We start from the raw sequence: 12,590 nt of genomic DNA, 5'->3' as shown, positions 1-12,590 counted from the left end.
CAGAGAGACATCCCATCCCCCAGAGAGACATCTCAGAGAGACATCCCACAGAGAGACATCCCACAGAGAGACATCCCAGAGAGACATCCCACAGAGAGACATCCCACAGAGAGACATCCCAGAGAGACATCCCAGAGAGACATCCCATCCCCCAGAGAGACATCTCAGAGAGACATCCCACAGAGAGACATTCCCCAGCGGTCAACATCTCCCCTGACAGGAGCTGAGAACTGAAGCTTTGAACCTGAGACGGACTGTGTGTAGAGTGTGTGTACTGTAGAGTGTGTGTACTGTAGGGTGTGTGTACTGTAGGGTGTACTGTAGGGTGTGTGTAGAGTGTGTGTATTGTAGGGTATACTGTAGGGTGTGTGTAGGGTGTGTGTAGAGTGTGTGAGTCCTCACCTGGTCCACTGAGGAAGTCTCTGATCTGCAGACAGGCCAGAGGAGGGGGAACACCTGTCTGACTGTCAGACTCTCCTGATACTGTCTGGACCCACAACACACTGTAGTCTAATACCTCTGGGAGAGACTTCCCTGGATCTGGAGAGAGGAGGGGGGGGGGGGGGGGGAGGGGAGAGGGGAGAGGAGGGGGGAGAGGGGGAGGGGAGAGGGGAGAGGAGGGGGGAGAGGGAGGTGGGGAGGGGAGGGAGAAGAGGAGGGGGGAGGGGAGGGAGAGGGAGGAGAGGAGGGGGGAGGGGAGGGGAGGGAGAAGGAGGACGGAGAGGGAGGAGAGGAGGGGGGAGGAGAGGAGGGAGGAGGGGGGGAGAGGGGAGGGGGGAGAGGAGGGAGGGGGGAGAGTGAGGAGAGGAAGGGGGAGGGGAGGGAGAGGGAGGAGAGGAGGGGGGAGGGGAGGGAGAGGGAGGAGGGAGAGGGAGGAGAGGAGGGGGGAGGAGAGTAGAGGAGGGGGGAGGAGAGGAGGGAGGGGAGAGGAGAGGGGAGGGGAGGGGAGAAGAGGGGGGAGGGAGAGAGATGACATTTTGTAAATGATTGAGACACATCAAGATCTACAGCAGATGAAGTCTCCCTCCACTCACCCAGACACTTATAGTCAGAGGAGACTCCCCTCAGAGACACATCAAACACAGACACGTCCATCCTCTGTTTACGGTGGTGACAGCTGAGCAGGGCCGACGGCTGGACCACCTGGAGGTACAGTAGAGGCTCCAGGACCCGGTCTCCAGCCCCTCTCCTCCCAGGCTGCCTCACGATGGTGACCCCGAGGGCCTGGCGGGCCGAGGAGCGGCTGGGGGCGGGCAGGGAGTCCAGGGAGAGGAGGGAACCGCGGGGCTCCTGGGGAACGGTGTTACTGTTCAGGAGGTCCTCTGCTGTCAGGCCTGACAGAGGGACCAGGGTAGGAGGGCCTGGGTTGAGGGAGGAGGAGGAGGTAGGGATGGTGTCTGGCTGGTTCAGGGCACTCTTCCCTGTCGGCCCGTCTCCATCCTTCTTCTCCGGCGAGGCGGGGGGGGTCTTGGCTAGAGTGGAGCAGGCGTAGGTCATGAGAGAGAGTTTACTCGCGGTCAGGAAGACGTCGAAGGGGACGAAGGAGAGGTTCTTGATGACGGTGGACTTCCTGGAGGGTCTGGCGATACGGTGATGGGAACCTCCACTCTGCTGCTCCATCTGGACGATACGGATCCTGGCGCTGTCGCTGCCGAACCCACTGTCCTGGACGCCGCTGCGACTGGACGACGAGTCCACACCGCAAGGCCCCGCCGAGGAACTACACTGCTGCTCCCCACGATGCACCTGGGGGGGACGGAGACAGACAGAATTCTGCAAAAATATCCTCTGTGTACAACGTAGAACACCAAATAATGCATGCAGAGCAGAATTAGGCCGATACCCACAAATTATCAAAATCCAGAAAAGAGCCGTTAAATTCTACAACCACCTAAAAGGAAGAGATTCCCAAACCTTCCATAACAAAGCCATCACCTACAGAGAGATGAACCTGGAGAAGAGTCCCCTAAGCAAGCTGGTCCTGGGGCTCTGTTCACAAACACAAACACACCCCACAGAGCCGCAGGACAGCAGTACAATTAGACCCAACCAAATCATGAGAAAACTAAAAGATAATTACTTGACACATTGGAAAGAATTAACAAAAAAACAGAGCAAACTAGAATGCTATTTGGCCCTAAACAGAGAGTACACAGCGGCAGAATACCTGACCACTGTGACTGACCCAAACTTAAGGAAAGCTTTGACTATGTACAGACTCAGTGAGCATAGCCTTGCTATTGAGAAAGGCCGCCGTAGGCAGACATGGCTCTCAAGAGAAGACCGGCTATGTGCACACTGCCCACAAAATGAGGTGGAAACTGAGCTGCACTTCCTAACCTCCTGCCCAATGTATGACCATATTAGAGAGACATATTTCCCTCAGATTACACAGATCCACAAAGAATTCGAAAACAAATCCAATTTTGATAAACTCCCATATCTACTGGGTGAAATTCCACAGTGTGACATCACAGCAGCAAGATTTGTGACCTGTTGCCACGAGAAAAGGGCAACCAGTGAAGAACACACACCATTGTAAATACAACCCATATTTATGTTGATTTATTTTCCCTTGTGTCCTTTAACCATTTGTACATTGTTAAAACACTGTATATATGATATGACATTTGTAATGTCTTTATTGTTTTGAAACCTCTGTATGTGTAATGTTTACTGTTAATTTTTGTTGTTTTTCACTTTATTTATTTATTTGTTGAAGAATCAACAACAAGTGGGACACAATCATGAAGTGGAACGACATTTATTGGATATTTCAAACTTTTTTAACAAATCAAAAACTGAAAAATTGGGCGTGCAAAATTATTCAGCCCCTTTACTTTCAGTGCAGCAAACTCTCTCCAGAAGTTCAGTGAGGATCTCTGAATGATCCAATGTTGACCTAAATGACTAATGATGATAAATACAATCCACCTGTGTGTAATCAAGTCTCCGTATAAATGCACCTGCACTGTGATAGTCTCAGAGGTCCGTTAAAAGCGCAGAGAGCATCATGAAGAACAAGGAACACACCAGGCAGGTCCGAGATACTGTTGTGAAGAAGTTTAAAGCCGGATTTGGATACAAAAAGATTTCCCAAGCTTTAAACATCCCAAGGAGCACTGTGCAAGCGATAATATTGAAATGGAAGGAGTATCAGACCACTGCAAATCTACCAAGACCTGGCCGTCCCTCTAAACTTTCAGCTCATACAAGGAGAAGACTGATCAGAGATGCAGCCAAGAGGCCCATGATCACTCTGGATGAACTGCAGAGATCTACAGCTGAGGTGGGAGACTCTGTCCATAGGACAACAATCAGTCGTATATTGCACAAATCTGGCCTTTATGGAAGAGTGACAAGAAGAAAGCCATTTCTTAAAGATATCCATAAAAAGTGTTGTTTAAAGTTTGCCACAAGCCACCTGGGAGACACACCAAACATGTGGAAGAAGGTGCTCTGGTCAGATGAAACCAAAATTGAACTTTTTGGCAACAATGCAAAACGTTATGTTTGGCGTAAAAGCAACACAGCTGAACACACCATCCCCACTGTCAAACATGGTGGTGGCAGCATCATGGTTTGGGCCTGCTTTTCTTCAGCAGGGACAGGGAAGATGGTTAAAATTGATGGGAAGATGGATGGAGCCAAATACAGGACCATTCTGGAAGAAAACCTGATGGAGTCTGCAAAAGACCCGGGACGGAGATTTGTCTTCCTACAAGACAATGATCCAAAACATAAAGCAAAATCTACAATGGAATGGTTCAAAAATAAACATATCCAGGTGTTAGAATGGCCAAGTCAAAGTCCAGACCTGAATCCAATTGAGAATCTGTGGAAAGAACTGAAAACTGCTGTTCACAAATGCTCTCCATCCAACCTCACTGAGCTCGAGCTGTTTTGCAAGGAGGAATGGGAAAAAATGTCAGTCTCTCGATGTGCAAAACTGATAGAGACATACCCCAAGCGACTTACAGCTGTAATCGCAGCAAAAGGTGGCGCTACAAAGTATTAACTTAAGGGGGCTGAATAATTTTGCACGCCCAATTTTTCAGTTTTTGATTTGTTAAAAAAGTTTGAAATATCCAATAAATGTCGTTCCACTTCATGATTGTGTCCCACTTGTTGTTGATTCTTCACAAAAAAATACAGTTTTATATCTTTATGTTTGAAGCCTGAAATGTGGCAAAAGGTCTCAAAGTTCAAGGGGGCCGAATACTTTCGCAAGGCACTGTATATTATCTACCTCACTTGCTTTGGCAATGTTAACACGTTTCCCATGACAATAAAGCCCTTGAATTGACAGACAGACAGACAGACAGACAGACAGAGTAGGGGCTGAGGTCTGGGGATAGATAGCAGAGACAGACAGATAGACAGAGTAGGGGCTGAGGTCTGGGGATAGATAGCAGAGACAGACAGACAGACAGACAGAGTAGGGGCTGAGGTCTGGGGATAGATAGCAGAGACAGACAGACAGACAGAGTAGGGGCTGAGGTCTGGGGATAGATAGCAGAGACAGACAGACAGACAGAGTAGGGGCTGAGGTCTGGGGATAGATAGCAGAGACAGACAGACAGACAGACGAAATACAGAGGACAGTCAACAGGGATCTGATGAAGACATAAACATGACAATTCAATAACAATGAAAGTGGATTTAATAAATAGTTTATAACACAAAAACATGTTTTCTGCTTCGTTAAGCAACGCCGTGACATCACAGAACCGATCCGACCCAACGGAGAGGCTCTTCGTTAAGCAACGCCGTGACATCACAGAACCGATCCGACCCAACGGAGAGGCTCTTCGTTAAGCAGCCCCGTGACATCACAGAACCGATCCGACCAAACGGAGAGGCTCTTCGTTAAGCTGCCCCGTGACATCACAGAACCGATCCGACCCAACGGAGAGGCTCTTCGTTAAGCAACCCCGTGACATCACAGAACCGATCCGACCCAACGGAGAGGCTCTTCGTTAAGCAACGCCGTGACATCACAGAACCGATCCGACCCAACGGAGAGGCTCTTCGTTAAGCAACGCCGTGACATCACAGAACCGATCCGACCCAACGGAGAGGCTCTTCGTTAAGCAACGCCGTGACATCACAGAACCGATCTGACCAAACGGAGAGGCTCTTCGTTAAGCAACGCCGTGACATCACAGAACCGATCTGACCAAACGGAGAGGCTCTTCGTTAAGCAACGCCGTGACATCACAGAACCGATCCGACCCAACGGAGAGGCTCTTCGTTAAGCAGCCCCGTGACATCACAGAACCGATCCGACCCAACGGAGAGGCTCTTCGTTAAGCAACGCCGTGACATCACAGAACCGATCTGACCAAACGGAGAGGCTCTTCGTTAAGCAACGCCGTGACACTTGTGGACTTCAGGAAACAGCAGAGGGAACACCCCCCTATCCACATCGATGGAACAGTAGTGGAGAGGGTAGCAAGTTTTAAGTTCCTCGGCATACACATCACAGACAAACTGAATTGGTCCACTCACACAGACAGCATCGTGAAGAAGGCGCAGCAGCGCCTCTTCAACCTCAGGAGGCTGAAGAAATTCGGCTTGTCACCAAAAGCACTCACAAACTTCTACAGATGCACAATCGAGAGCATCCTGGCGGGCTGTATCACCGCCTGGTATGGCAACTGCACCGCCCTCAACCGTAAGGCTCTCCAGAGGGTAGTGAGGTCTGCACAACGCATCACCGGGGGCAAACTACCTGCCCTCCAGGACACCTACACCACCCGATGTCACAGGAAGGCCATAAAGATCATCAAGGACATCAACCACCCGAGCCACTGCCTGTTCACCCCGCTATCATCCAGAAGGCGAGGTCAGTACAGGTGCATCAAAGCTGGGACCGAGAGACTGAAAAACAGCTTCTATCTCAAGGCCATCAGACTGTTAAACAGCCACCACTAACACTGAGTGGCTGCTGCCAACACACTGACACTGACTCAACTCCAGCCACTTTAATAATGGGAATTGATGGGAAATGATGTAAATATATCACTAGCCACTTTAAACAATGCTACCTTATATAATGTTACATACCCTACATTATTCATCTCATATGCATACGTATATACTGTACTCTATATCATCGACGGTATCCTTATGTAATACATGTATCACTAGCCACTTTATACTATACTATGCCACTTTGTTTACATACTCATCTCATTTGTACATACTGTACCCGATACCATCTACTGTATCTTGCCTATGCTGCTCTGTACCATCACTCATTCATATATCCTTATGTACATATTCTTTATCCCCTTACACTGTGTACAAGACAGTAGTTTTGGAATTGTTAGTTAGATTACTTGTTATTACTGCATTGTCGGAACTAGAAGCACAAGCATTTCGCTACACTCGCATTAACATCTGCTAACCATGTGTATGTGACAAATAAAATTTGATTTTGATTTGACATCACAGAACCGATCCGACCCAACGGAGAGGCTCTTCGTTAAGCAGCCCCGTGACATCACAGAACCGATCCGACCCAACGGAGAGGCTCTTCGTTAAGCAACCCCGTGACATCACAGAACCGATCCGACCCAACGGAGAGGCTCTTCGTTAAGCAACCCCGTGACATCACAGAACCGATCCGACCCAACGGAGAGGCTCTTCGTTAAGCAACCCCGTGACATCACAGAACCGATCCGACCCAACGGAGAGGCTCTTCGTTAAGCAACCCCGTGACATCACAGAACCGATCCGACCAAACGGAGAGGCTCTTCGTTAAGCAGCCCCATGACATCACAGAACCGATCCGACCCAACGGAGAGGCTCTTCTTGACGGAGAGGCTCTTCTTGATTCTGCCGACTTACAATATTTATTTATATTTATTTATTACAATTCTTTATTTTTTTGCAACTTCTTTTAAGAAATGTGACATTTGCTTTTTTTTTAAAAATAAAGTAAAGACGTGATCGTTTGAAGCATTGACAACGTCTAGAGGGGTTTGAATGGGTTGTGATCCAACGTAATGACGTGAATATTAAACTCTCTGTGGGGATAGAAGTGGAGACGGCTGCCATGACAGAGGACCGGAAACCAATGAGAATAAGTCCCGAGCTTCTATGTCTTGGGCTTAATACACATCATCCAGACAGGACATCTTTACCAAATCAGTCACATGGTCAGGAAGTGGGCTTTGGTTCCCAGGAGACACAAAGAAAGACAGATTAATGTTACCAACAAAATTATCTATCAGGGACAACTGGTAGACCTGCTTCAGCCACTACAGTGTCACGACGCCCACGAAGACACCAGGAAGCTGTACTCAACATACAAGAAGAGACCAGGAAGCTGTACTCAACGCCCACGAAGAGACCAGGAAGCTGTACTCAACGCCCACGAAGAGACCAGGAAGCTGTACTCAACACCCACGAAGAGACCAGGAAGCTGTACTCAACGCCCACGAAGAGACCAGGAAGCTGTACTCAACGCCCACAAAGAGACCAGGAAGCTGTACTCAACGCCCACGAAGAGACCAGGAAGCTGTACTCAACGTTTGGAACAAATCACTGGTCTCACTCGCTTGTTATCCGACAGAACTAAAGACGCAGTAGATGTCTTGAATTCAAGTCTTTCAGGTGTGACATGACTATACTGCCAGGTTTAATAACATGGCAGTCTCCCTGAGACTTATCTGATGTCATTCTATACTGCCAGGTTTAATAACATGGCAGTCTCCCTGAGACTTCTCTGATGTCATTCTATACTGCCAGGTTTAATAACATGGCAGTCTCCCTGAGACTTCTCTGACGTCCTCTTTACTGCCAGGTTTAATAACATGGCAGTCTCCCTCACATCTCCCTATCTGATGCTAGTTAATGATATTGGTAGAGAGTTCCCTATCTGATGCTAGGTAATGATATTGGTAGAGAGTTCCCTATCTGATGCTAGGTAATGATATTGGTAGAGAGTTCCCTATCTGATGCTAGGTAATGATATTGGTAGAGAGTTCCCAGTACGTGAACATGAGGATTAATCCATAAAGAATCAACTGTCCTACCTCGTCTCCCTTCCCCATCTGACCAACCTGCACATGGTTCCTATTACAACCCCCCCCCCCCTTTCCCTCGCTCTTTCTTTCTCTGTCTACCCTCCCTCTCTCCTCAGCCTGTTCTCTCAGCAATATTTCAGTCTCTTCCTCCCTCCCCCTCCCTCTCCCTCTCCCTCTCTCTCTCTCAGCCTGTTCTCTCAGCTCCCTCTCTCTCTCCTTCTCCCTCTCTCTCTCTCCCCCTCCCCCTCTCCCTCCCTCTCTCTCTCTCTCCTCCTCCTGTTCTCTCAGCTGTCTCTGTCTCTCCCACTACATCCAGTGTTCCTCCTTCCCGAGAGTTAAATGTACAGTATATTAGGTCAGAACAGGAGATGGTGTTTCAGTCCTCTAGTCATACAGCGAACCCAGTGACACAGCTTTAAACACAACGCCTGATTTATGACATATATCCTAAACAGTGTCATCAAAGGCCAAAAAACAAGATCCTTATAAAACACAGGGTTCAAGGGCTTCTAATACAGTCCCCTGTGCCAAAACCTCTCTCCCTCCCTTCCCTCTCCCCCCTCTCTCCCTCCCTTCCCTCTCTCCTCTCCAACTAATGAGGAGAGGATGTGCTCTCTGTCTGTGTTTTCTGCAGAAACGTAACATTTTCCAGGCATTTCAATAGAGGTAGTAAGGACCACTAGACAATCTGCTCCGTGTGTATTGTGTCGGGGGGAACTTGGAAAGGGTGAAGGTATCTGGAGAACGCAAACATCCACAACATCCAGCTCCTCGTCGGGAACGGAAGAGGACAAATAAGTAGAACAGCCGGGAGGAACAGAGGAGAAAACCACTGATCCCCCCCCCCTCTCTCTCTCTCCCCCTCCCTCCTCTCTCTCTCCCCCTCCCCTCCCTCCCCCCCTCTCTCTCTCTCCCTCCCTCCCCCCCTCCCCCTCCCTCTCTCCCCCCTCCCTCTCTCTCTCTCTCTCCCCCCCATCCCCCCTCCCTCTCCCCCTCGCTCCCTCTCTCTCCCTCCCCCCTCTCTCTCTCTCTCACCCTCCCCCTCCCTCCCCTCTCTCTCTCTCACCCCCCTGCCTCCCCCCCCCTCTCTCTCTCCCCCCTCCCTTTCCCCCTCTCTCTCCCTCCCTCTCCCCCTCCCCCTCAGAGTAACAGGGTTCACAACCCAATCTACTCTGCTCCTCACCAATCCAGCCAAGAGACCACTTCCTAAACTACTACTTTCTCTAAATATAGATAGATGCACATAGAGGTTATAGACTGACTCGTATTACAAGAAAGCCTTTTCCTGGAAACAAATAAACTTCACTTAAGTACTTCAGGAATCAGCTAACAAAGGAGGAATCAGCAAACAAAAGAATCAGCTAACAGAGGAATCAGCTAACAAAGGAATCAGCTAACAAAGGAATCATCTAACAAAGGAATCATCTAACAAAGGAATCAGCTAACAAAGAAATGATCTAAAAAAGGAATCAGCTAACAAAGGAATCAGCTAACAAAGGAATCATCTAAAAAAGGAATCAGCTAACAAAGGAATCAGCTAACAAAGGAATCAGCTAACAAAGGAATCAGCTAACAAAGGAATCAGCTAACAAAGGAATCAGCTAACAAAGGAATCAGCTAAAAAAGGAATCAGCAAACAAAGGAATCAGCTAACAAAGGAATCAGCAAACAAAGGAATCAGCTAACAAAGGAATCAGCAAATCAGCTAACAAAGGAATCAGCAAATCAGCTAACAAAGGAATCAGCTAACAAAGGAATCAGCTAACAAAGGAATCAGCTAACAAAGGAATCAGCTAACAAAGGAATCAGCTAACAAAGGAATCAGCTAACAAAGGAATCAGCTAACAAAGGAATCAGCTAACAAAGGAATCAGCAAATCAGCTAACAAAGGAATCAGCAAATCAGCTAACAAAGGAATCAGCTAACAAAGGAATCAGCTAACAAAGGAATCAGCTAACAAAGGAATCAGCTAACAAAGGAATCAGCTAACAAAGTTAGACGGCAAGATAGAAAAAATGGAGGGAAACATAACAAAAGAAGACTTGAACGCAGACAGTCAGAAACCACCCACAGTACTGCCTGCTTCACTCTGTCAGAAACCACCCATAGTACTGCCTGCTTCACTCTGTCACACCACCCATAGTACTGCCTGCTTCACTCTGTCACACCACCCATAGTACTGTCTGCTTCAATCTGTCACACCACCCATAGTACTGCCTGCTTCACTCTGTCACACCACCCACAGTACTGCCTGCTTCACTCTGTCACACCACCCATAGTACTGCCTGCTTCACTCTGTCACACCACCCACAGTACTGCCTGCTTCACTCTGTCACACCACCCATAGTACTGCCTGCTTCACTCTGTCACACCACCCACAGTACTGCCTGCTTCACTCTGTCACACCACCCATAGTACTGCCTGCTTCGCTCTGTCACACCACCCATAGTACTGCCTGCTTCACTCTGTCACACCACCCACAGTACTGCCTGCTTCACTCTGTCACACCACCCACAGTACTGCCTGCTTCACTCTGTCACACCACCCATAGTACTGCCTGCTTCACTCTGTCACACCACCCACAGTACTGCCTGCTTCACTCTGTCACACCACCCATAGTACTGCCTGCTTCACTCTGTCACACCACCCATAGTACTGCCTGCTTCACTCTGTCACACCACCCATAGTACTGCCTGCTTCACTCTGTCACACCACCCATAGTACTGCCTGCTTCACTCTGTCTCCTAGACAGTCACACACCACCCATAGTACTGCCTGCTTCACTCTGACACACCACCCATAGTACTGCCTGCTTCACTCTGTCCCACCACCCATAGTACTGTCTGCTTCACTCTGTCTCCTAGACAGTTACACACCACCCATAGTACTGTCTGCTTCACTCTGTCTCCTAGACAGTTACACACCACCCATAGTACTGCCTGCTTCACTCTGTCACAACACCCATAGTACTGTCTGCTTCACTCTGTCTCCTAGACAGTTACTTCTCTCCCTTGTGAACACATCAAGGTTGCTATAGTTACGATCCCGAACCGAGGAACATACCAGGAAGTAAAGTGACCAGGTCAAGGTATAGAAATAAAATCGATCCATGAATGACTTGAATGGGGAGGTCTGTTCTATTTCTCTGTTTCTATGTGTATATTCAGAGCCTTCAGAGACTCTTCAAAAACCTCTGGACTTGTTCCACATTTTGTTGTCTTACAGCCTGAATTTAAAATGGATTCCATTGAGATTTTGTGCCACTGGCTATAATGTCAAAGTGGAATTATGTTTTTAGAAAACATTTTAGGAATGAATTACAAATGAAAAGCTGCAAATGTCTTGAGGTAATAAGTATTAAAACACTTTGTTACTGAATAAAAACAGTGTTGACAGTAGTGAATAAAAACAGTGTTGACAGTACTGAATAAAAACAGTGTTGACAGTACTGAATAAAAACAGTGTTGACAGTACTGAATAATAACAGTGTTGACAGTACTGAATAAAAACAGTGTTGACAGTACTGAATAAAAACAGTGTTGACAGTACTGAATAAAAACAGTGTTGACAGTACTGAATAAAAACAGTGTTGACAGTCCTGAATAATAACAGTGTTGACAGTACTGAATAAAAACAGTGTTGACAGTCCTGAATAATAACAGTGTTGACAGTACTGAATAAAAACAGTGTTGACAGTACTGAATAAAAACAGTGTTGACAGTACTGAATAAAAACAGTGTTGACAGGACTGAATAAAAACAGTGTTGACAGGCCTGAATAAAAACAGTGTTGACAGGACTGAATAAAAACAGTGTTGACAGGCCTGAATAAAAACAGTGTTGACAGGACTGAATAATAACAGTGTTGACAGTACTGAATAAAAACAGTGTTGACAGTACTGAATAAAAACAGTGTTGACAGGACTGAATAAAAACAGTGTTGACAGTCCTGAATAATAACAGTGTTGACAGTACTGAATAAAAACAGTGTTGACAGTCCTGAATAAAAACAGTGTTGACAGTACTGAATAAAAACAGTGTTGACAGTCCTGAATAATAACAGTGTTGACAGTCCTGAATAATAACTGTTGACAGTACTGAATAAAAACAGTGTTGACAGTACTGAATAAAAACAGTGTTGACAGTACTGAATAAAAACAGTGTTGACAGTCCTGAATAATAACAGTGTTGACAGTACTGAATAAAAACAGTGTTGACAGTCCTGAATAATAACAGTGTTGACAGTACTGAATAAAAACAGTGTTGACAGTACTGAATAAAAACAGTGTTGACAGTACTGAATAAAAACAGTGTTGACAGTACTGAATAAAAACAGTGTTGACAGTCCTGAATAATAACAGTGTTGACAGTACTGAATAAAAACAGTTTTGACAGTACTGAATAAAAACAGTGTTGACAGTACTGAATAAAAATAGTGTTGACAGTACTGAATAATAACAGTGTTGACAGTACTGAATAAAAACAGTGTTGACAGTACTGAATAAAAACAGTGTTGACAGTACTGAATAAAAACAGTGTTGACAGTACTGAATAA

At 46.9% G+C, this 12,590-nt stretch overlaps 1 protein-coding gene across 1 annotated transcript in view; it reads right to left on the bottom strand.

The window, feature by feature from the left end:
* Nucleotides 1–12,590, bottom strand: part of LOC149984267 (intermembrane lipid transfer protein VPS13B-like) — a 721,339-nt gene that overhangs the window by 170,649 nt on the left and 538,100 nt on the right. The window contains 2 exon segments of the mRNA XM_090230526.1: nt 403–540; nt 1,035–1,746. Coding sequence (XP_090086652.1) covers nt 403–540; nt 1,035–1,746 — 850 coding nt within the window.

The sequence above is a fragment of the Oncorhynchus mykiss genome, chromosome 3, assembly GCF_057628025.1.
Source record: "Oncorhynchus mykiss isolate SJ-2025 chromosome 3, ASM5762802v1, whole genome shotgun sequence".
In the NCBI taxonomy this organism is placed as follows: domain Eukaryota; kingdom Metazoa; phylum Chordata; class Actinopteri; order Salmoniformes; family Salmonidae; genus Oncorhynchus; species Oncorhynchus mykiss.
Note: the sequence above shows the minus strand (reverse complement) of the source record. Positions and strands in the feature narration are given on the sequence as shown.